The sequence below is a fragment of the Vombatus ursinus genome, unplaced genomic scaffold (assembly GCF_900497805.2).
Source record: "Vombatus ursinus unplaced genomic scaffold, bare-nosed wombat genome assembly UNPS02014768.1, whole genome shotgun sequence".
NCBI classification, from domain to species: Eukaryota; Metazoa; Chordata; class Mammalia; order Diprotodontia; family Vombatidae; genus Vombatus; species Vombatus ursinus.
Window position 1 is genome coordinate 36131913 of NW_020954546.1, and position 25126 is coordinate 36157038.

At 45.0% G+C, this 25126-nt stretch overlaps 2 protein-coding genes across 4 annotated transcripts; one reads left to right on the forward strand and one right to left on the reverse strand.

Moving 5' to 3' along the window:
- The first annotated feature begins 453 nt into the window (after positions 1-453).
- On the forward strand, positions 454-4004 carry LOC114043214 (gamma-secretase subunit APH-1A). Of its 2 annotated transcripts, XM_027862247.1 has the most exons (7): positions 454-729; positions 1418-1588; positions 1769-1842; positions 2041-2163; positions 2362-2489; positions 2713-2836; positions 3166-4004. In XM_027862247.1, the coding sequence occupies exons 1-7, from the start codon at positions 617-619 to the stop codon at positions 3228-3230; spliced, it is 798 nt and encodes a 265-aa protein (XP_027718048.1). In that variant the 5' UTR covers positions 454-616; the 3' UTR covers positions 3231-4004. The 2 variants fall into 2 exon arrangements, with proteins under 2 accessions (XP_027718048.1, XP_027718047.1); XM_027862246.1 differs by having other exon boundaries at positions 455-729; positions 2713-4004.
- Positions 4005-4525: 521 nt separating this feature from the next.
- On the reverse strand, positions 4526-12676 carry LOC114043213 (carbonic anhydrase 14-like). 2 transcript variants are annotated; one of them, XM_027862243.1, is made up of 12 exons: positions 12595-12676; positions 12138-12201; positions 10294-10314; positions 8997-9176; positions 8474-8616; positions 8171-8266; positions 7838-7904; positions 6963-7120; positions 6682-6805; positions 6205-6225; positions 5130-5214; positions 4526-4984 (listed from the first exon to the last, which is right to left on the reverse strand). In XM_027862243.1, exons 2-12 carry the CDS (start codon positions 12193-12195, stop codon positions 4915-4917), a joined length of 1023 nt encoding a protein of 340 aa, XP_027718044.1. In that variant the 5' UTR covers positions 12196-12201; positions 12595-12676; the 3' UTR covers positions 4526-4914. The 2 variants fall into 2 exon arrangements, with proteins under 2 accessions (XP_027718044.1, XP_027718045.1); XM_027862244.1 differs by lacking the exon at positions 8997-9176 and having other exon boundaries at positions 12595-12675.
- Positions 12677-25126: the final 12450 nt, after the last annotated feature.

The window sequence follows — 25126 nt, forward strand, 5'->3', positions numbered from 1 at the left end:
TTCTACAGCCTACCAGGAGGCAGTGGGAGTCCCACCACCCTTTGCTACTGATAGCAACTGCAACCTAAGAGAGCTTGGGAATAGAAGAGAAGAGGGGTTTGGAGGCAGAACCTAGTTGTCCTGGCTCTAAGCCCAATTCAAGTTCAACTCAGTTCCTTTTGTCCGTACCTGGCGTAAATTACTAAACCACACCCTAGGGAGGGGTAGAGACTGGAGGAACTAGGAACTACAACTCCCGGGATGCAACATCCCTCCCTAAAAAAACAACTCCCCAACTGTAGCCACGCCTCCTACAATCTCACCATTGGCCTTGGGGGTGGGGACAAGAAGGGAGGGCGATGGGGCTGGGCTGGGGCCTGGGGATGTCCCCAACTCGGCCTCCGTAGGGGAAGTCGGGCGGACCGGCTGCTGGGGCGTCAGTGTCCCCCCCTCCCCCCACCCCCCCGCCCCTTCCCCCCTCTCCGGGGCCTGGGGGTGACATTGCACCGTGCCCCTACTGGGGCAGAAATCGACCCCCCCCACTGGTCAGCTGCCCCCCACCCCCTTCCCTTGTAGGTTCCTGTCCTCCCCTTGCTCCCCTTCCCACCTTCCCCCATCCCATCCCCAAGGCCCCGCCATGGGTGCCGCGGTCTTTTTCGGATGTACTTTCGTGGCCTTCGGCCCAGCCTTCTCGCTCTTTCTGGTCACGGTGGCCGGGGACCCGCTTCGGGTCATCATCTTGGTGGCCGGGTGAGTGGGCGTGGGAAGGGAAGAGGGGTGGGGGGGGTGGCGGCCGGAGGCTATGGAAGAAAGGAAGCCCTGGACGATCAGATGGCAAGGAAGGTGGGTGCCGGGGGAGAGGGTACGTGGCCCACTAGTCCGGAGGCCGTGGGTAGTTTATCCCTTCACTCTTGGCTACTTCTGCCTTCCCATGTGGCAGAGATTCCCACCTTCCAGTGTCTTGATGTTGACCTTCGGAAGCTGAAGGCCCCCCGAGCCTTCCGTGGGCAGAACCCCCCCACCCCCCAAGGCCGAGATGACTCTTTGGGACTGGGGGCGCCGACCCCGGAGGAGCCACGCCTCAAGGGAGGGCCCAGGAATCCTGCCCTTCCCGTCTTTCGGTTTCTCCTTCCCTCCCCCTAAAATGGGCACACCCACACACACTTTTCTGCCTACTCTTTGGTCCTGCCCAGACCTTTGTCACTCGCCTAATCTTGATGCTCTTACTGATGAGGGCTTTAACAGGAAAGAAAAGCCAGCCTTATTTCATCCAGTTCATTCTCTTAATCCTTAGGTGACTCCTACCGTGCGAAAATCCTCCTTCAAATCTAACTTCCACTTTTCTTGTTGTTCCATTAAATGATCTCTCTTTGTTAAGCCTCCTGACTGCCCATACCATCTCCCCTTTCTTCTGATTTCCCCCCCGGCCTTTCCTCAGGGCATTTTTTTGGCTGGTCTCTCTCCTTTTGGCTTCTGTGGTCTGGTTCATCTTGGTGCATGTGACTGATCAGTCAGACACTCGGCTCCAATATGGCCTCCTCATCTTTGGTGCTGCCGTTTCAGTCCTGCTTCAGGAGGTTTTCAGATTTGCCTACTACAAGCTACTTAAGTAAGGGAGTGGGACACTGGGGGGATGAGGGGGTCGAGGCATTGGTGGGAGCACAGTAGGGGCTGGAAGATCATTGAGGGGGGACAGGGACAGGCTGTTGGGGTGGGTATTGAAGGGAGAGGGCTATGGGAGGGCCCTGGGGGAAAGGAGCCCCCCCACCCTCCCTCATATCCCCTCCAGGAAGGCAGATGAGGGGTTAGCATCGCTGAGTGAGGACGGAAGATCTCCCATCTCCATCCGACAGATGGCCTATGGTGAGCCAGGGAGGGGTGACTAGCAGAGTAGCTTGGTCTCAGTGGCTTCTCATCTCTCCCCTTTCGCTACCAGACCCTTCCACATGAAGTCTGGGGCAGTGGGACTGAGAGGATGAATGGCTGGGTGGGAGGAGTAAGTAGGAAGTCAGGTGAATGGTCCTTGCCCCTCTTAATCTTGCTGATTGCCCATCTCCTCAGTTTCTGGTCTATCTTTCGGCATCATCAGCGGCGTCTTTTCTGTTATCAACATCTTGGCAGATGCACTTGGTCCAGGTGTGGTTGGTATTCATGGAGATTCACCCTATTACTTCTTAACCTCAGGTAAGACCCATTCCCTAAATCTCCATTCTAGACCATAGCATCTCTCAGCACTTGGCTGTGTCCAGCCTGGAGGGGAAATGCCCTATCAAGTTCTCCCTGGAAAACTCTCTAGACTGCTTCCCCCAGAGGAGCTGGGAGGAAGTCAGCAGGGTTGAGGGTTGGAGAGGTACTTCAAGCGATCCCCTTCTCTTTCCCCAGCGTTTCTGACAGCAGCCGTCATTTTGCTTCATACCTTTTGGGGGATTGTGTTTTTTGATGCCTGTGAGAGGAGACGATATTGGGCCTTGGGCTTGGTTGTTGGGAGTCACCTGTTGACATCAGGACTGGTGAGTCAGGAATGGGTGTCTCTGGGAGAAGAGAATCAGGGGCTTGAGGGCCGAGCTAAGAGGAAAAGCAGCATTTCGGTGGGAAGAGGCATAGTACCGCTATTTGAGTTTTGTTGGGGCAAAGTGAAAGGTCTGGAGAAGGTTTTGTTAAGGCTCAGAAGATAGCCGGGGTTGGAATGGAGGGAACATTTTCTACTCTTCAATCACTATTCCCTCTCCCTAGACATTTCTGAATCCCTGGTATGAAGCCAGCCTATTGCCCATCTATGCAGTTACTCTATCCATGGGGATCTGGGCATTCATCACAGCTGGAGGCTCCCTCCGAAGTATCCAGCGCAGCCTCTCGTGTAAGGACCGACCACTTGGATTGATCGCCTGCCTGACCACCACCTGCCTGCCCACTATCCAAGACTGAGCCCTGCCCCACTCCCACCTTAGTGCCCCTGCTACTCTTCTCTGTATAATTCCCTTCCACCTACTTCCCCTTCCCCATCCTCAGGGGTTTCACTTTGTCCACTCTTGACCTTTGCTCTCTAGGCCACAGCGGGAGCTGCCAGGGGACAGCCGGTCAATGGTTAGAGGGTTTGAAACTCCCCACCCTTTGAGGACCCCCTGTTGCCCTGGGTCCTTCCACTTCCCCATCCTGTCCAAGACTCACATCCCTTCCCCTCTGCAGGCCGACGGCAGGAGGACAGTCGGGTGATGGTGTATTCTGCCCTGCGCATCCCACCCGAGGACTGAGGGGACCTGGGGGAAACCCTGAGGGCCAGGGGCACCCTCTTTGTCTCCTGTCTTTCTCTCCATCTCCAACTATGGACAGCTGCTAAGGGAGGTGGCCTAGCTTAGTCATTGCCCAGGAGATAAAATTGGGGTACCTGAGGGTAAAGAGGTTACTGGGGTTTGCAGGGATCTAAGAAGTTCCCTGTTATCTATCCCTTCTGCCCTTTTCCCTCCCCCCCACCCCAATTGGATATCTCTTTTTCTCAGGTCTGAGGGAAATCATTTTTGGTTTGACAGAGACTCCAAACTGCCTTTTGGGGGGAGAGGAGTTTGAAGCTGCTTCCTCCAAAATGTCTTAGCCTATTTTCCCAATTCTTCTACTCCCTCTGTCCTTCATCTTTTCCCTTTTCTCCCACTGGCCAGAGATCCTAGGGAATAGAGTGAAGAGTGTGTTAGGGAGATAGTAATCTCTGCTCCTCATCTCTCTCTCTCTGTCTGTTCCCAGAAACTGGGATGACTGGAACTTAATAATTTTTATCCTACAATGAGAGAGCTGGGGTGGCCTGGAGTGCTATAGGGCCAGAGTGCCACTGAGGGTTATGGCCTATAAGGATTTGTGGACGGACAGCAGGAATTTTTTTCTAGTTTTTAATGGGGAGGGAGGGAGAATGGGGAGGGAGAAAAGAGGGAATGACTTTTCTATAAAATGTATTATTTTCTGCTGGGGATGGCATATCCCATCCTTTTAATCAAAGTAAGTGTGATTTTTGACTAATAAAAAGAATTTTATAACTATGTATGGGGATTTGGCTTTTGGGAGTAGGTAAGTTATTACACAGGGTTTTGACCTCTGGGGGTCTCTCTAGCCCAGGGGTTCTGAATTTTTGTGCCATGGAACCCTTTGGCAATCTGATGAAGCCTATGGACCCCTCCTTAGAATAATGTTTTTAAATGCATAAAATAAAATACATAGGATTACAAGGAAACTAATTACATGAAAATGCAGTTATCAAAATATTTTTTTAAAAAAAGTTCACAGACCCTAGGTGAAGAACTTTTGCTCTAAACATTTCCCTTTTCTCTCTTTACCCTTCCCTGCCATCCTCCCAACATTCTCAAATATCTGGTATAACCCAGGTTTCATAGGGGTCCTCTGTCACTTAATGGTTGCTCAAAATAGAAGATGGTTTGGGGAAATCTATGTATGTGCAATTTCTGTCTTTCCGTCAGTCAGCAAACATTAAGCACTTACTATAGGCCAGGCAGGTTTCTTTAATCCTCACCCAATCCAGTAGCCAAAAAGATAAGAGTTACGGTGTGGTCAAAAATGTTTTATTTCCCAAAACATTCAGAATATGGATTCTTGAACCCATCCTACAGCAACCCTCTTTCCAAGGGACTGTACTGTCCAGGGAAGATATTGAAAGGTAAGAGGGGATTCTTGAGTACAACTAGTTCTTCCTTCTCAGGGAAAAACATTGTCCTATCTACGAAAACAAATCCTATGGCTTTTCCCGTCTTTCCATTGATGGTAAGAGCTTTCCAGGCTATTTTCCTTAGGAGTCCAAGCTTGCTCCCCAAGGAGCTGTGAGGAGGAAGGAGGGACATTCAACTGTTAGTGCTACCGCTATCGTTTGCCATGTCCCAGCACTGAATCTTCCAGGTTGGCTGAAAAGTGGTGGTGAAGGGGTATCTGCGAGGGTCTCTACTCATCCGTGGTAGCGCGTCGGGATGACGTGAAGACAACACTCTTCTGTTCCCCCAGCCGATTCCTCCTGGGGAAGAAGCAGATGAATTATGGGGAAAGCGGGTGAGCCAGAGGATTTATTCCTATCTTCAGGCAACAGTTTAGAGCTGGGACTTCATGAGACAGAAAGGTTGTTATAAGGGTCTGCTAAGGAGGTTGGAAGGTAGTCTCACCGAATTTTCCTGGCAATGAAGTAACCAGCAAGCAAGAGGAAGAGACAGCCGAACAAGATTCCTAGGCCTAGACCCACCATTTCACCTGAGAGAGCCAAAGAACTATTAGACCATGGACTGAGTTGGGCCACACACACATACACTCACACGCACACCCATAGGGGTTATCCATGTGAAGTTGGGTCAGGTCCTTTACACACACATGCACACATACACACCTATGGGGCTATCCATGTAAAGTTAGATCAGGCCCTTCACACACCCACGCACATACACATACACATACATGCACACATACACACCCATAGGGACTATCCGGGTAAAGTTGGGTCAAGCCCTTCACACACACACACACACACACATGCATACATGCACACATACACGCTCATAGGGACTATCCGGGTAAAGTTGGGTCAAGCCCTTCACACACACACACACACACACACATGCATATATGCACACATACACACTCATAGGAGCTGTCTGTGTGAAGTTGGGTCAGGCCATTCACATGCACACATACACACATGCATACATGCACACATACACACTCATAGGGGCTATCTGTGTGAAGTTGGGTCAGGCCCTTCACGCACACACATGTACACATACACATCTATAAGGGCTATCCATGTGAAGTTAGATCATGCCCTTCACACACACACATGCACACCCATAGGGGATATCTGTGAGAAGTTGGGTCAGGCCCTTCACACACACACATGCACACACACACACACACATACATGTACACATACACACCCATAGGGGATATCCATGTGATGTTGGGTCAGGCCCTTTACACACACACATGCACACCCATAGGGGATATCCATGTGAAGTTGGGTCAGGCCCTTCACACACACATGTACACATATACATCTATAAGGGCTATCCATGTGAAGTTAGATCAGGCCCTTCACACACACACATGCACATACACACCCATAGGAGATATCTGTGTGAAGTTGGGTCAGGCCCTTCACACACACACATGCACACACACATACACATACATGCACACATATACACACACAGAGGCTATCCATTTGAAGCTGGGTAAGGGTTGCCTTACCTGTGGAATACAAGGCTCCTTCTGCAAAGGAAGAGTAGCCAGATCAGATCGTGTTTTCACCAGTCCGATTTCATCTTTCAGGAGAGCAACTCCAGCACCCTAGAGTCTCAGAACTCGTGGCAATCTTGGAGCCCTTTACCTCCCCAACTGCCTTTCATTAATTTATTTATTTTTAGTTTTCAACATTCACTTGCACAAGATTTTGAGTTCCAAATTTTCTCCCCATCTCATCCCTCCCTCCACCCCAAGATGGCATGCATTCTGAATACCCCTTCCCCTAATCTGCCCTCCCTTCTATCTCTCCCCCTGCCTCTTTTCTTTTCCCCTTTCCCTTCTATTTGCCTGTAGGGCAGGATAGATTTCTATACCCCACTGCCTGTATATCTTAAATCCCACCAACTGCTTTTCATTCTCCAGTGGTTTCCCTGTTCCTACCCTTCAGGGCCCTTCCTTTTTCCTTACTCTCTGCACCCTCACCTGGGATGAAGGAGGCAACAACCAGTCGATGGTTGAGGGGCTGAGGGGCTCTGTAATTCTGGACCAGTAACTGGGAGGGACTGTTCTCCTCTGTGGTGAACAAAGTCTCCTGTAGCTTCTCCAGCTGAGGGAAAAGGAGTAGTAGGGGCTGAGGGTGGCAGAGTATACAATAAAGGACTGGGAAAGGGAGAACAGTTGAGGGGTCACTGGCGGAAAGAGACAGGTATTGGGGATAGAACTGCCAAATCCTTCACCCCTTCCAGTCTACCTCTTCATCTCACCTGCTCCATAGAAATCTGAGCTTTTCTGCGGAAGACAGTCCAGATAACACTCTGGTAGCAGGGAGGGGTAGTGAGTGAACCATTGTACCTGTAGTATTCCCCCAACTCTGGAGGAAGCAGTCCTCCCACATTAAAGGGCGGCACCAAGGTGGATTGACCTAAGGAAGACAGAGGATTAAAGAGGAGTTGTTCAGTCATTTCAGTTGACTCTTAGTGATCCCATTGGAGGTTTTCTTGGCACAGACACTGGAGTGGTTTGCCATTGCTTTCTTCAGCTCATTTGACAGATGAGGAACCTGAGGCAAACAGGGTTAAGTGACTTGCGCAGGGTCACACAACTAGTAAATATCTGAGGCCAGATTTGAATTTAGGAAGGTGAGTCTTCCAGAATCCAGGCCCAGTACTCTATTCACTTCACTGTCTAGCTGCTCCAAGGGAAGGGATGGGGAGCACTAGCCAAAATTCATCTCTCTTACTGTTCTCCTGCCTTAACCAAACATGAATTTCGGTGCTTTCCAAGTAATGAGACAACTCAGTCCTGCTTAGTCTTCCCTGATCCCAAGCTGCTTTTACCATTAGGAACTAAAATCAAATAGGGGGAGGAGGTGGAGATACATTTTGGCTCAACCCAGGAAAGAACTTAGAATTGAAATTGTCTTAAAACCAGAATGACTTCCTCATGTTGATAATGAGTTCCCTGTCCCTGGAGGTGTTCAAAGCTAGATACCTACTTGTGGGGATGTTATACATCAGAAAGGAGTTGCTTTACTGATTCCTAAAATCCTTGCCATATCTAAAATACTTTAATTTTACAATTCTAAGTCTGCCTGAGAGCTAACCTTGTTCCATCCTACTACAATTTCTTTGGGGCTTACCTTTATACCTGATTGTTTCCAAGTGACTCAAGATGTGTTCATAAGCTGGGCTCTGGTTCTCACCTACCTAGAATGGGGAGATGATAGTTTGAGGATATGGAGTCTGGGGTCATTGACATTCCAGGGATAATTCTAGGATAATCAGGGTTGACTTATTTTTTTTTTTAATCTCTTCCTTGAACAGAATGGTGATCACTGTATGCCCACCACCCTCTCCTCCCCACGCTATGGAAGGAAACAAGCTGATATAGGAAATGAAATAAGTGAAAGACTTAAGGTTGAGGGGAGAAAAGTAAGGGACGCAGCAGGGAGGGGATTTAGGGGACCCCTGACCTCAATGAGGATGCCCAGAACAGCTAGTCCCTGAGGCTTTTGAGCAGCTTCATTCAGGTTGTTAAAGGAATCGGCGTCATAGTGGACAATGTGGAGCTGTGGGGAGAGAGGATTGATGTTCCCCGTGTCTCTAGTGCAGTGTTTCTGTCTCCTGAGCTCCCAGCATCCCTAGTTCCCGGGCTTCACCGCCTCCAATGTTTCCCCAACCCTATCTCCCAGCATCCCCGGTCTTTGGTTTCCCTCCAGTGCTCTCCAACCCTGTCCCTTCAGCAACTCAAGTCCATGCATCTTGTCTCCCAGTACCTCTGCAGCTGTGGCTTCACTGTTGACCTGGTGCTCAGACCCCCCTGGCTGCCCTTTTCGGCCCCAGTGCAGGTGCAGCTGGGCTGCTACATAATTTCGGGGGAGCCCCCCCAGGTATAGAGTGGGGGGCAGGGACAGTTGCACTGTGAGAATAAGGGGAACATCATTGGGATAGATTCTTCTCACCCCTGGGTATTGCCATAATTTTCTGGGAGTCCTGGCCAATCTGTTCTTCCCTCCCCATTATGGCAAGTAGTTCTGGTTAGCTAATTCACATTCCAGCACATTTCCCCTCCTTCCCAGAGCTGGACAGCAGTGAACATTGCAAACCCATCTGTGGGGTTTGCTTGGAGGCTGACTGATGCCATCTTGACTGAAAAGTGCAGGGTCCTGATCCCACCCTCATTTCCCCAAATGTAAGGGTGAAACTTCCAGAGAACCAGGAATCACTTTAGTGATTCCTGCTTTTTATGAAATCTCCATGACTAGATCTAAAGCCTAGGCACCCTGTCCTCTCTTTTACCTGTGTGTCCATTGTTGTGCAAAGATAAGGGCTCTGTGCCGGGCTGGTCATAGCCATGGGGCTTCAGGGCAGGCAGCTCTGAATCAAATGGCACTCTTTCAGTTTGTATGTCGATAGGAGACTGGGCATTGCTCCCACATTCAGGATAAGTGGCTGGCCAATGGTCCTGACCATGTGGGCCTAATAAAGAATTACCAAGGACATTTACCCTATCTTTCTGTGCCCACCTGCCATTTCCAGTTTCCAGATACCATATCCCATCCAGGGAAATGTGTTGAAGAATATGCCTTCTGCTTAACTCCCCACTCTTATATTGAATCTGTGTTATACAGGAATTGGGAGGCAAAATAACTGTCCCCTACTTTTTATGCCCCAGTTCCTCCCTTTCAAGTCTGTGGGGAGTCCAATTCTGGGAAATAGAAATGGTGGCTGTTCTTCTTGATCTGACAATAACCTAAGACTAGGATAATTGTAATGGGGATCAGGAAGAGAAAGGAAAAGAAAGCCCATGGGTACATTGAGATAGGAGTGATGGGGCAGGATGAGGAATAGACTGTAAGCCCCAGAAATATGGGGTGAACCAAGCCTTTCATGTCTCCCCACTAAATGGAGATGGGATTAAGGTGTCCCATCTTCCTAGCCCTGCTTCTCTTCCCCTCATCAGAGCCCTTGACATTTGCTCTGAATTTCTGTCAACGATGGAGTCAACGACCAGAAAAGTTTAAAGAGTAGCCAGAGTTAGGTTCCGCCCACCCCAGGGTCCACTAGATGACTGGCTCCCAAGCCTTGTCACCTCTTCTCTCTATTGCTCCATGTACTATCTCAATTGAGGTTAAGGAATGGGGTTGATTTGGGTAGAAGGTTGTGGTAGAATGGGGAGTTAGAAGTTTGAGTGTTTCCACCAGCTTCTCCCTGCCCCACTCTACTGGATGCCACAATACCCTCTATTTCATCCCTCTGAAAGAATAAGTTTTGAGCCTTTTGCTGAGTTAGAGGGTGAAGGTTTGATTGGTTAACTCTATGATTCTGGTTTTTGAGTTAGTGGGGGAAAAATTAGCGTCTTCATAAGTTTAGTCACCAGGGACCCCAGAACTCTCTTTTCTTGAGGCAAATTGACCATGAGACCATGAGAGAGATGAGACTGGAAGGTGAGGAAAGGTGATGGGGGGAAGGAGAGGAGAGAGGGAAAGTTGCTGCTAGGGGGAGGATTTGGGCTCTCCCGAAGTCTGGAGGGTATATCCACTCCCTACCAGAAACAAAGTTAGGAAATAGGAGGAAAACTGAGTCTTGATCTTACCTTCATACGTCCAATGTGAACCTGCAAGAAGAGGAACTGGAGCTGTGACATTGCCCCTGATCAGTACCCCAAGCCTCTTCTTCTTGTCTCATTGCTCTCTCTTTTTTCCACATACCCCCCTTGTCTTCTATTTCTTTCATCCCCTTCTTCTTCAACCTTCCCCAGGGAAGTCGTGAAACCAGAGACCTAGCAAGGAAATGTCAGGGTAAGGGAGAGGGACCTATTTAAAAACCCTGCGGATTGAATGTGTTGGATGGGGTGGGGGGTGGAAACAGAGGGGAAAGCTGAAGGCTAAAATTAATCTGGATGCAAATGTGCAGTAAGTCCAACCCTCTTTTCCCCAGCATGGAGGAGGGGGGCAGGGATATAGGGGGAAAGATGAAATATCTGGTTGTGAGGCAGGAAAGCACTCAAAGATACTAGGGTAGAAAGGCAGAGGTTGAAGGGATTCCTTGGCTATGGGACACAATATGAATAAAATGCTAATGAGATGCAAATCAACATCTGTGAATTTCAGCTCAGCACCACTTTTGGCAGCTCAATAGGAAACTCCCTAATCTCAAAGCCACAATCCCTATTCTCCCACTTTCCAGATCTCCAGATGATAAAGGGAAAGAAGGAATTCGTGCAGGGTCTAGGGTGAGGGTGGGCGGGCAGGGGGAGCCATGGCATGTAAGAACAGGATGAAAGTGGCATTGTGTGTGGAGATGGGAGCTGCCAGCTGAGTCACATGAAGGGATCATACCCAGCCTGTCTTTGCAGTGGAGAGAGACACCAGGGGCCCTTCTTGCCTGGCTTCTGAGTTTTCACCTAGAGCTAGATTATGTTGGGGGTTGCAGGGGAGATTATTCCTGTGGAATCTCTTTGATACTAGATTCTTCATTTTCCAGACTGATATAAATTTTAGCTCCCATTTCCAGTCCTATTTCCCTAGATTCCACATTAGTGTGACAAGGGGAGGACAAAAGGGAGTCATTTGAGGGAATCTAGAGTGTTTGGGAGAGAAGGGCATCCAGAGGTATGAAGGGTGTGGTGGGATAGGAAACTAAGCCAGACTAATCAATATTATCAGGGAATCAAAGTCATTAGTGTCCTTCAGAAAGCCACAGGAAGACAGTCTCTGAAGGACTCTGTCACACTTCCCTTCTTTCTTTCTTGCAGGACTCTGAGGAGTTGAAACCCTCTGTTCCAGAATGTCTCCACTAAGAATCTGCCAGCTTTTTTTTTTTTCTCTCCTCCAACTCAACCCTTCCTGCCCTTGGAAAGATAGTAGTGGTGACTGTCCACCTCTTCCCAATTTATTTTCATGTACCCTAGTGTGTCCCTTATTAGAGGGAATACATTGTTGGGTTGCATCCCTAGCTGAATCAAGAAAGGGCATTACCATGCTTCTGGGTATGAGACCTCTGGGACAAGGATTCAGGGACAGAATTGGGCAGGTACTGGTTTTTTTCTGGCTACAGTAAGAACTCAATCCCTATTCATTCATTTCTTCACACTCCCCCCCCCCCTCAAAGCAGCTGTTTCTATTAATTGAAGGACTTCTTAAATAAGGAAAGCTTGGGGGGCCAAAGCTGCAGTAGTGATGGAATCTATTACTAACCTTTCCTGCCACCCCCGACCTTTTACTCTCTATCCTTCCAAAATCACTTGGAATAGGAGAGAGAGCTGCAAAAGATCAGGAATGGGGAAGAAAACCTGGGTAGGGGTCAGGGTCTTCCTCCCTTCCTTCGTCCCTTTTCTAGAATACTGTCATCTCAGCCCCTTCACCCCTCCTCCCCCCTTAGCGTACCTGCAAACATGCGGACACAAACATGGACATAAATAAACACAAATGTACATACCCCCATCTGCAGCCAGAATCCGGACCAGCTCTAACAAGAGGTTAAGAAATAGCAGCATGGTCTTCTGGAAGGGGGTACAGAAGGTTAGACAGGAGTTTGTGGGGGCACAGGTAGACTCTGTGGTGAGAGAGAGAGAGAGAGAGAGAGAGAGAGAGAGAGAGAGAGAGAGAGAGAGAGAGAAAGGGAGAGGAGAGAGGAGAAAGAAACACACACAGGAAATCCTAATAGTGCCCTGTATAGATCTATCTTTCCAACTATTTTTTCCTTTAATGTCTCTCTGTGTCTCTCTGGGGACTCTCCAGGGGACTCTATTTCTACGTGTGTGTGTGTGTGTGTGTGTGTGTGTGTGTGTGTGTGTTGTCTGGCCCCCCTGTACAAATCTTTCTCTCTCTCTCCCTGCCCTCTATCTTTTATCTCATTATCCAGTCCCAACTCCACTTACTGGCCAGATACTTACAATTGCCTCCTGCTTTTAAGGTGGCTCTGGATGGGTGTGAGTATGTGTGAGGAGGGGAGGAGAAGGAGGAAAAGGGGGGGGTGCCCTGGATGTCAGCAGCCAGTTCCTTAAATAGCCTATTAGGCATGCAGGATGGACCCTGTTTGGTATATGCAGTCAGTTACACAGGGAGCCCTGGCTCTGGCTCAGGATTCCAGCTGCTAGGAGTTCTTCTTTTCTTTCTCCTGTTCACATAGCTTACCCCTTAAACTGGTGTCACCTAAGATCCTCTTTCTTCTTCAATCTAGTTAGCTCCAGACATGCATTTGGATCCTCATCTTACTCATCCAGAGTTCCTCTGGCCTAAGAAGATAAAGAGATGTGATATTTAAAACAAAACATTTTTTTGGGTAAGATGTCTACAGGTTAGTTTGGAGTTTGGCCAAACTAAGAAGCAATAAAAATGAAGATAGAATGGCAACATAGGATATATGCCTAGGCTCAGAAACAGAGAGAAAGCAAAAACGGAACTGAAGATTAAGGTGGATCAAGAGTTGGAAGCTCAGGTGGCAAAATTAAAGTTGAGACCAAGAAAGGGAAACTGAGGCACATACAACGTGTTTGAAGTTGGCTTTGCGCACTGTCGCTGTTGCCCTCTCCCCACTCTGGGGGCCACGAGCCACGTGCTTGCTTAGCTGGGGATGTGATGGAGGGGCGTGTTTGTTTGCAGGATAAAGCCCGTTTGTATGCTCAGTGGGGGAGGGACTGTAGCACCATGAAGAGACAGCGTCTCTCACTGCCAGACCCAGCCACCCCCCCTCCTCCCCAGGGAGCCCAGATCTAGGGCGGCTTTTGTCAGAGGAGAAGACACTGACTGATGGCAGGGAGGCCTGAACGGGGGGGAGACATGGAGAGATTCAGAGAGAAACAGAGACAGACAGAAACAGCCTCAGCAACTAAGTAGATTCTCAAGAGAAAGAGAGAGAAAGTGTGTGGGGGGGTGGGGTGGGAGGAGAATAAAAACCACTACAAATTCAGAGAAAAGAGGGTCCTAGGTCTTCATAAAGGGGAAAGGGCAGCATCAAGGGCCAGACCCTGCTAGACTGCTGGTGTGGGCAAAGGAGCTTGTGAGGTTGGAGAAGGGAGAGAAAAGTACTCATGTGCTAGGAATGTGGATTGATGTCTAATCCACCACGAGACTAGAAATCCGGAGATCAGAACAAGTTCTAAATTCTTCACATTGAAACTTCTCAGGGAACAGAGGTCTAGAGAAGGAAATATTAAGAGGCAAACCTCTTCCCCCACCAAACCTTTTGCTAGAGAAGCAAAATTCACCCATTTCAGTCTAAAGTCCTCCTTTTTCTTCCTGCTCACCCTCAGTGTTGTCAATGCAATGAGCTAGGGAATGGCTCCAACAATTTGAGAAGGAGGCAAACTGACCAGGATAATAGATGTGCTGCATCATCATTCCCTGGATAGTGAAAAGCTGGCTATACCTATACATGACCCTGTGGAACAGCTGCAAAACCAAACTATTTCAGAATTAAAAGAAAAATAAAACTCCTGTTCTTTGACACATTATCTTCCAAGAAAAGTTTCTCATTTTTGTTCCACTAAGGAGAGAAAGCAAGCAAGATGTAGTCAGTGGAAAAAGATCCCTGGAGCCTAGGATTCTTGTCCATGCTTTCTTATAAGCTAGCTGTGTGATCTTGGACAAGTCAATTAAACTTTCTGCATTTCAGTTACCTAATATATACAATGGGTTGATATCATTTGAACAGGTTTGTCTTGAGGATTAAATGAGATCACTTGCATGAAGACACTTTTAAAAATGTAATCTTGCTGTGTGACCTTGGGCAAGTCACTTATCCCCAATTGCCTTAAAAAAAATGTAATCTTATTTTTTTAATGAACAAAAATCGATTTACTTTTCCTCCAACCTCTCCCTCCCATAAAAGAAAATATATATAGGAAATATGCATAGCCAGACAAAACAGTTCCTGCACTGGTCATGCTTAAAAAAAAAAAAGTCTCAATCTGTGCCATGAGTCCATCACTTTTCTGTTAAGAGACAGGCTAAGGGCGCCCAAGCACACTTTGTAGACTAAAATTCTGTGTTATTGTGCTCATCAAAGAAAAGCTTCCTGAGTTTTGGGATGGTTAAAATACAGCAATATAATGGAGAAAGAAGACAACTCCTTGCCAAAGAGAAAAGAAGACAGATGGACAAGAAGACGTCCAAGGGGTCAGAGTCCCAGGGGAGACACTAAGACTGAAATGAAACTTTTCTCTGTAGTCCTGAGTTTCAGGAACACATAGGGCGCCATCTTCTGGCATTTCTAATAATTTCTTGAGGCTTCCTAAAAGTAACGTTCAGTGCAGGGATTTTGGACTTGATTTTTGCAAATTGTTATTTGAAAGATCTTTTACAAAGGCATCTTTTTTCAGGCATCTTGTCCTCAGCATTTATGGAGTTTTCTTCAAAATTCTGGGCATCATAGGAATGGCACTGCTTCCCGAGGAGTAAAGAATGTGAAGGGAAGGACAAATTTCTTCTTCAAGTATCTTTGGGATGGCTTCCACATTCACTTGTCTCTGTGTTTTTAAAGCTTTTTTAATTTGGAGGAACTGACGAGTGGGGAAGATCATAAAGCTAAAGTGTCTCCTTCCCCTTCTCCTTTCTAGTTTTCCATTTGAACGCTTTTCTCCATTTCTTTCTCATCTGTCCCCTTCTCCATCTCCCATCCTTCCTTCGATGGGAGATGAGTCTAATGGGCAACCCAAGGCATTTGCTACCATTTAGCGCCATCTCCTGTCAACTTGGATAACGTGTAAAACTAGTCATTTATTCAGAAATATAAAGACAAGGTGTGATAGGCCAGGAATTGTTCAGTCATTTTTCAGTCATGTCCATTTGTGACCTCATTTGGGGTTTTCTTGGCAGAGATACTGTTCCTTCTCCAGTTCATTTGACAGATGAGGAAACTGAGGCAAGCAGGGTTAAGTGACTTGCCCAGGATCACACAGCTAGTAAGTGTCTGAAGCCAGATTTGAAGAGGACTCTTTCTTACTAGGTCCAGGTACTCTGTATTATGGCGCCACCTAGACGCCCAGGCCAGGACTTACCAGGGATAGAGAACCTGCAACCTCAACGCCCCATGTGGCCTTCTAGGTCCTTGAATGCGGCCTTTTGACTGAGTCCAATTTTACAGAACAAATCCTTTTATTAAGGGGATTTGTCCTGTGAAGTTTGGATTCAGTCGAAGGGCCACACTTGAAGACCTAGAGGGCCACATGTGGCCTTGAGACTGCAGGTTCTCCACCTCTGGTAGGCAGACACCAGACAGATGTAAATAGTAAAGAACTCCCCTGATTTAGGTAGATGACTTGGGATAAAGGTGCAGGTCTCTGGGTGGGGCCCAGAAGGCCAATGAGAAAGACCCTTTCAAAGAATATGTAAGGGCTATTTTAACTAATCTTTCCAGACTTCTTAGACCTTATGGCACTTCTAGCAACTTCTTACTCTGTTCCTTCAACTTGGGGCTCATTGAAGAGTCTTTACGGGGTAATAGGAAGACAGTGGGAAGCTATGCTTACTCTGTGGAGCAGCCCCCCACTCCCTGCCCCATCACAGGCCACCCCTCCCAAATGGACACTTGCACTGGCAGATGGAAACTCCCAAGGGTGGCTTACTCCTACTGTCTCTCAGGGTTCTAGAGGTAACTCTGAGGGGCCATGGTCTAGTACTGTTGTTCCTGATGCCCCACCAACATGCTTCCCATCAACAATAACTAATAATAAACATCCTTTCCAAAACCTGGGGATGAACTCTCTCACAAATAAAATGTCTATGAGGCAGATGGGCTCAAGTATAAAGTGCAGTAGCGGTGAGATGAATGTGTAGGGAACGTGAATGGTAAAGGGGCACTTCCTGCCCATGAGAGTCCTTTTCTCTCTTCCAAGAGTCCTGATGAAGTTGTAATGCTCAGCCATGCTTGGAAGATTGGTACCATAGATTCTAAAGTTAACATTCTCTTTGCCAAGAGGAATCACACTCTCAGAAGTTCACAAAGTCCTCAGGTGACTGCATCCATCTGCAGCTTTCATTGTCATTGGCCACTGCTGCTCTGGGGGTCTCTACTACTGATGCCATTCATACTACTGCCACCAAGTAGTTGAGTGGCCAAGTGCCGTGGCTGGATCCTTCCAATGGAAGCTCTATGTCCTATAAGGAGGGAGCCCAGGGGAGCATCCAGTCCAGCTTCAATGCTGCATGTTGTGGGTGGGCTTGAGCGGTGGAGCTACTTGTCTCTCGCTCTCTGGAGAGAGAACACTAAGGATCTGAAGTTCTGGATTCATGAATTGCCTTAGCCACAAGTGTCCCTTAGAGTTTTCCCTCACTAACATTGCCATTTACTTATTTATTTTTATTTTTTAAATGTTTATTTCCAGTTCCCAATTTTCTCTCTTCATCCTGCCCTTCTTATGAAGAATATCATATTTCTTGCTTTCCAATGCATGGTAGAGGGGTAAGGGTGAAGAGAGAAAATACATACATACATACACACACATACACACACACACACATACACACACACATATATATACATGAAGTCATGCAAAACAGGTTTCAACAATAGCCATGTTGTGAAAAAAGAGCAAGAAAAATTTTTAAAAAGTAAACGAAAATATGCTTCAATCTGGACTCAGTGTTCTTCAGTTCCCACTCTGGAGGTGGATAGCATTTTTCATCATGAGTCCTTCGGATTTGTTGTGGATCATTGTATTGATCAGACTGGCTAAGTCTTTCTTTCTTTTTTTTTTTTGGTTAAGTCTTTCACAGTTGATTGTTATTACAATATTGCCATTATTGTGTACAATGTTCTCCAAGTTCTGTTTACTTCATTCACTTAAGGTCATCTAAGTCTTCCCAGGTTTTTTTGAAGCCATCCCCTTGGTCAATCATATGTCATACATTGTTCAGCCATTCCTCAATTGATCGGCATCCCCTCCATTTCCAATTCTTTGCCACCACAAAAGAAGCTGCTGTAGATATTTTTATACATATGGGTCCTTTTCCTTTTCCTTTTCCTTTTATCACTTTGTGATTCAAACCTAGTAGCAATATCACTGGGTCAAAGGGTTTGCACAGTTTTATAGCCCTTTGAGTGGAATTCCAAATTGTTCTCCAGAATGGTTGGACCAGTTCACAGCTCCATCAACAATGCATTAGTGTACCTGTTTTTCCACATCCCCTGCAGCGTTCATCATTTTCCTTTTCTGTCATCTTAGGCAATCTGATGGGTGGCCTTACTAACATTGTATTTTCTGTTTGTACCCCTCCCCATAGGTCTGTATTTGTGGGAGAGTGCACCTCCAGTTTTGGAGGAAGGAATAGTTTATACTACTACCTTAGCAGAGTAGGCACTTAATAAATGTTTATTGACTAACCTATTATCCCCCCCATTAGTAACTTTTATTTATACCTTTAGAAAGTATTAGAATAATTTCTCCTACAGCCCCTCCCCCATTCTCCTCCATTGAATCTTCCATTCACACAAAGAACAGATTTAAGCAAAACACAATCAACATTCAATCAATAAGCATTTATAAGCACTTGCAATATGCTAGACAAAAAAAGGTGAAAGCAAGTTCAGTTTGAATCAGCAATTTAATGTGGCAATCAAAAAAGATAATGTGATCTTAGGCTGATTAAGAGAGTCCTCCAAGAATAGGGAAGGGAAAGTTCCACTGTACTCTGCCGTTATCAGAATTCATTTGGATTGTAGGGTTCAATTCTGGGAACCGTGGTTTAAGAAGTACAAACAACTGGAAAGGGTCCAGAGGACAGCAGCTTAAATAGCGAAGGGTCCAGCTTCTACATTAAGGGTCCGGAGGGCATGGATCATGATATTCCGGAGGGCAAAGGAGATAGGATTACAACCTAGAATCACCTACCCAGCAAAACTGAGTATAATCCTACAGGGTAAGAAATGGTCATTCAATGAAATAGGGACTTTCAAGCATTCCTGTGGAAAAGATCAGAGCTTAATAGAAAATTTGAACTTCAAATACAAGACTCAAGTGAAATATGGAAGAGGTAAACAGGAAAGAGAAATCATAAGAGACTTATTAAGGTTGAACTGTTTACATTCCTGCAGGGAAAGATGATATTTGTAACTCATGAGTCCTTTGTCAGTATTGGGGTAGTGGGAGGGAAAAATTATATGTTTGTATAGATAGATAGATAGAGGGCACAGGATGAGTTGAAGATGAAGGGGTGATATCTGGAAAATAAAATTAAGGGGTGGGAGAAGATTATATTGGGAGAAGGAGAAAGGGAGAAGTAGAATGAGTTAAAATATCTCACATGAAATAGACAAGAAAAGGCTTTTACAGTGGAGGGGAAATGGGGGAAGGTGAGAGGGAATGAGTTAATCTTATTCTCATAGCATTTGGCTTAAGGAGGGCATAACATACACAGCGGGGTATGGAAATCTATCTTACCCTACAGGAAAATAAGGGGGGAAGGGGACAAGAGAGCAGGAGGTTGATAGAGGGGAGGGCAAATTGAGGGAGGGGATAATCAAAAGCAAACACTTCTGAGGAGGAACAGGGTCAAAAGTGAGAATAGAATGAATGGGGGTAGGATAGGATGAAGGGAAATATACTTAGTTTTTCACAACAGGACTACTATGGAAATATTTTGCATGACTACACATCTATAACTTGTATCGAGATGCTTGCCTTTTCAATGAGGGTGGGTGGGGAGAGAGAAAGGGACAACCCAAAGTTTTAAAAACACATGTTAAAAATTTTAAAAAATTTTAAAAAATAGCAAAGGGTCTTGAGTCCATATAATATGACGAACCACTGGAATTGGCTTGTTCAGTTTGGACAAGAGAAGACTTGGTGGTGTGAAAGTTGTCTTCAAGTAAAAGTCTTATGAGAAGGAAGGATCAGACTCGTTCTGTCTGGACTCATGACAGAATCAGGAGCAATGCGTATTAAGTTGCTAAGACACCAGTTTAGGCTTCATGACAAGAAAAATTTGCTAAGTGTTAGAATTATACAAAAGTGGAATTGACTGCCTAAAGAAAATGATGGATTCTTCCTCTTTAGAGGTCTTTAAGCAGATGCTGGAAGACCACTTCTTGAATATATTATAGTGAGGATTCCTTTCCTCTGTGTGTTGCAGTAGATGACCACCAAGGTCTATTATAGCTCTCTATGGGATTTTGGGGATTATATGAATTTGCCATGTCTGTGGGGGTGCCCATCTCATTCACTTTCGTGACTACCATCCTCCCTCCACCCCTCACTCAGGGCTATTCATGTAATATGGCTATCTCTCTCCCACCAAGATGTACTAACGTTACCAGTAACCATTCCCTTCCAATGACCATAAACTTTAATTTTAAAGAAAATTTTCTTATTTTGTCTTAGAAGAAAATTGATATGTCTGATTCCCTAAAGGAAGTAGAAGGCAGTGGGCTTTACAACAGACCCAAGGTGGGTTTATTTGCTAGAAATTTATTTGCAAGAAATCTAATCTTATTCTAGATAGTAACAAATGGCAACAGAGGGAAAAATCATAACAATTGTTTCAATATCTCCTGCATCTTTCTTCCAGAGAACTTAACATGCCTTTACAAGTTATCTTGAGATAATGTATTTAAGGTGTGTTTCAAACCTTAAAGTGCTATGTAAATGTTCTCTATCTTCTTTGACCTCAAAAGATTACATATTTTACAGGGGAGGAAACTGAGGCCTAGTTAGGTTAAGTGACACATTCATGTCCACATAGTTATGATACTAGAACAAGAAATAAGATTTCTGTTCCGAATCCTAAAGCACCATTCTAAGAATATATATCTTGGTAACCACATCCTTATGCTGTGGTAGAAACCGCATTAAATCTAAGCCCACTCTCTACAGGGATTGAGGTGGTATAGAGGAGAGGGTGCCCCCAGGTGTTACAAGAGAATATTTGTAACTTCCGCTTTTGCTTCATCTTCACTGTAATTATTTCTTGGTGATAGCTGAACAATTGGTTAAATGGATCTGGAGTGTAATTGCTCCTGGTTAACCATGAGGAAAAGATACTAAAATGGGGGCTTGAACCATTAGCATAAAAGAAAGACTTCCCTAAGTTCTCAGAGCTACCCTTAAGACCCTAAATGGCCTAGCTCTGGGGAAAGTAAGTCCAGAGTCTAGCTCCGTAAACCATTGTACACTGAATATATAATACATAATACATTGAAGCATACTCATACACACCATGTTCTATTGTCCTTTGAGGGATTCTCAACTGTGATTCTGTTGGGAATCACTCGATGTTCCATGAAGTTACAGTGTTACTAGATAGAGGGAGAATGGTCCAGACTTACTAGTTCATTGGCTTAGAGAATTCTCAGTGTAACAACTCACTTCACCAATGATTAGGGACTCTGAAATTTGCCAGCTTAGAGAGGTACCTAGGGCATTGAGAAGTTTAGTGATTTTCCTCATGATCACATAGCCTGGTTTTCTTTCCTTTACTCCACACTGCCTCTTGCTGGGAGAATATTGGTGTTACAATGTTTATTTCCACCCCTCTTCTAGCTTGGAGATTATAACTGCTAGGGATAATTTAACCGCTACAAACTCATGGTCCATAGATTCAGCTAGACCCTTGTTACTGCTCAACTATTTTTCTACTTTACTCTTATCAACTCCTTATCTTGTTCACCACAGCTAATCTTCCTCTTACCTGGAGCTGTACATCTGCTCCTCAGCTTTGCAGGGTTGTTTCTTGACCCTTTAATGTGAGTATCTCCCAAAGGTCCACCCTCCTCCTCTTCCTCCTCCACCACTGAGAAAACTCATGGAGTCAAGGCAATGGAGGCCATCTCCAAATGATCTCCTTTGGTGCACCTCCTCCAATTTTACTAGGTCTCAGCACCTTTACCTGTTCTGTCCTCCTTCACATTGGTCACAGAAGAAGTATTTGTCTCTATTCTTTAGTGATATAGACCGGATCTATGATTTTATTGATATCGAGAATATCCAGATGCAGAAAATCTATCTACCAATGATGATCAGTAACTTTTCTGCAACTTGTGGAAGAAAGGAAGAGAAAAAACACTTATTAAGAGTTTACTATGTGCTAAGTATTGGGGATACCAATTAAGCAAAAAGAAATACAGTTCTTGTCCTCAAGGATCTTACATTCTAATGGGGGAAGAAACCCATCAAAAGGGAGTGGAAAATAGGAGTGGGATGGAGGGTGAAAGGTGAAGTGGGGGATGGAGGTTCCCTGTGTGGTGATACAGTTTTGAAAAACTTGTGGTCTTCGAAAAAGTATCTAGAGCACTGAGAGGTTAAAGAATTTGGTCAGGGTCATAGAGCCAGTATATGTCAGAGATAGCACTCTTCCTGGCTCCCAGACCAGTTTTCTATTCCCTATGCAATACTGCTTCTATCCTTAAAAAAGGATAAACCCTTCTACCTGTACCTTTGTTCCCATTCCCTCCTGATCTCTCTGTGGATCTTGCTCCTAGTAATCATCCCCTTTCTCTCATGTAACTTTAATCTCTTCCTTACCATTTATGCCTCCTTGTCCATTATAAACATTCAGTTCTCTTCTCCTTAGAAGAAAAGTCTCCCATTGCTCTTTCTATCTCACCTAGTTACCTTTCCATCACTTTCCTCCCCTTTCCTGTTTAAGGTCTTGAAAAGGTTATCTAATCTTCCTCAAATGCTTCCTGTTTGTTTCTTTGACCCCTTACAATTTGACTTCTGTCCTCATACTAATGAAATTTCTCTCCGCAAGTGATTTTCTCATCATAAACTTCAATGGCCCCTGTTCAGTACTCATCCTCTTTGACCTCTGCAATTTTTGATACAGCTGATCTCTTTAATATAGTTTAAATATTTATTACATATACATACTATTGTGGAATTATATATTGGTTTAAAATAATAGTCTTTTATTGAGATGTAGGTTTTGTTGTGTCTTATTGTCAGAGAATTACAATTATCTTTGATATTTGAATCATAGTTCTTCCTATGTCTTTCATCTTAAATATCAAAGAAATCTTAATTTTAAGTGTCCTCAGTATTATAATCGAACTATAATCAGTAATGAAATTGTATCCTAACTGCCTGGAATTTTCTCTCTCTGCACCTCTAGGTCTCTTAGTTTTCTTGGCTTCCTTCAAACCCAAAGGGCTATAAAACTGTGCAAACTCTTCGATCCAGAAATACCAATACCAGTTCTGTATCCTAAAGAGATTTTTAAAAAGGACCTATTTGTACAAGGGTATTTATAGCAGCTCTTTTTTGTGGTGAGTAGGAATTGAAAATTGAGGGGATGCCCATCAGTTGGGGAATGGCTGAACAAGTTGTGGTATATAGTTGTAATGGAATATTATGTAATATGAGAAGGATGATTTCAGGAAAACCTGGAAAGACTTACATGAACTGATGCAGAGTGAAGTGAGCAGAACCAGGAGAACAGTGTACACAGTAATAGCAATATTGTGTGATAAACAACTGTGAATGATAGCTGTTCTCAGCAATACAAATGATCCAAGACAATTGCAAAGGACTCATGACAAAAAATACTATCTGCCTCCAGAGAAGGAACTGATGGAGTGTGAATACAGACAGAAGCATATTATTTTTCTCCTTTCTTCCTTCTTCCTTCCTTCTTTTCTTTTCTCTTCTCTTCTTTCTTTCCTTCTTTCCTCTCTCTCTCTCTCTCTCCCTCTCTCTCTCTCTCTCTTTCCTTCCCTTCAGCTAAACAGAATTCTCCTTTGCCCCCTTATTATGCATTGATCTCTCATGCCTCCATACTTGTGTTCAGGCTGTGCCTTATGCCTAGAATTCCCTTCCTCCCCATCCCCTTTTTGGCCTATTGAATCCCTACCTATTTAAAAAATTTAACATATACCACCGCACTCTCCTTGAAACTTTCACTCTCAAGATGCCCATCAATTGAGGAATGGATGAACAAGGTGTGACATATGATCATGATTGAATTTTATTGTGTTATAAGAAATGACAAGCAAGATGATTTCAGAAAAATCTGGGAAGACTTAAATGAACTGATACAAATGACCCCACTCAGTTGACCTTAAAAAGAAGTTGAGTCTTTCTTCTCTCTCTCCAGAATGCATTGCTTTTAACTCTGTCTCCTCTTGGGACTTCCTGTGAGAAGTAGGGGAGAACCCACCCCAGCAGAAATGACCAATGCTCACACGTGGCAACTAGAGCAGGGGCTTAGTTAATAAAAATTGAGCCTGGGTCCCTGGCTGCCTCTTTCTTTTACTTTTCTTTTCCTGAGCATAGGTTACTGAATAGCAATCGTGAGATAGATTCTTCTAGCCTTAGAGGTAACCTTGTGAATTTCAGAGCTCCTGGTTCGAGCCATTGATGTTGGTTGCACTACCATCTCCAGTCTTCCTGATCCGTATCTCACCACTGGACCCAGATGGCTGTGGAGGAGAAAGTGAGGCTGGTGACTCTGCACAACCCTCTCTCACTTATTCCAATTCACTTGAAAGTCATGGCATCCCCTTCCTGATGTCATGGTCCTCTTCAAGAACAAAGGTCAAACAATAACAACAATAACAACTATAGGAGATAGTTCCCTACAGTTTCTATGGCACTGCTTGGAAGGAAAAAAATGATCGTACACACATAAGGAGATGCCTAACTCCTATCTTCACTTGACAGAAGCTGTGGAACTTGTGGACACAGTACAGAGCCAAGGTTAATGTGAAATGCCTACTCAGCAGTCTTATACAATGCTTCGTATTTTAATGTTTTATGTATCAACCACTCAGGACAGTATAACAGTAGTTATGTTACTGTTGCTTGTTTAAGTCTTTGTCAATGCATGCTTGTGAGTCTTTTGGGCTAAGCATTTCTTTTGTGTAGAAGAAATAAATAGCTGTTCTATGCTAGATTCACATTGCTCATTTAGTGCTTTTCTGCTTTCTTTTTGGGGAGATTCTAGACTTGATCCAAATCTGACCTTTAAATGATTTCTACCAGGGCATAAAGAACTGGAGAGTTCTAGAGAGTCAATCCCTCTCTTTAGGGGCCCGCTTCCCCCAGGATTGAATTGAATCTGTGTGTATAACCAAAGCAAAGAGAAGAGCCCTTAGTGGGTAAGGGAGAGATTGAGCCCCATCCCCCACCCCCCAGGCTGAGCAGTCCTTTTGTGTGGTGGTGGATTGCTTAATATATATTTGTTTTTGTTGCAGAGTGATGTAACTAATACAATTTGAAATATTATGTTTCCCTTTTGATTGAGGACAACAAATGAATATTTAATTGTCACATCCTGGATCTCACTATTACCCTCAAGCATTCTACTTCATTAATCACAAACTTTGGGATCCCTGTGGATTGCGTATTGACTTAGAAAATCACAAATTAACATTATCTATGTCATATTGTATTTTTATTTATTTTGTTAAACATTTCCCAATTACATTTTAATCTGGTTCAAGACATCAAGGAGTTTTGCCTGCCTTGAGTTTGACACCTCTGGCCTATATGA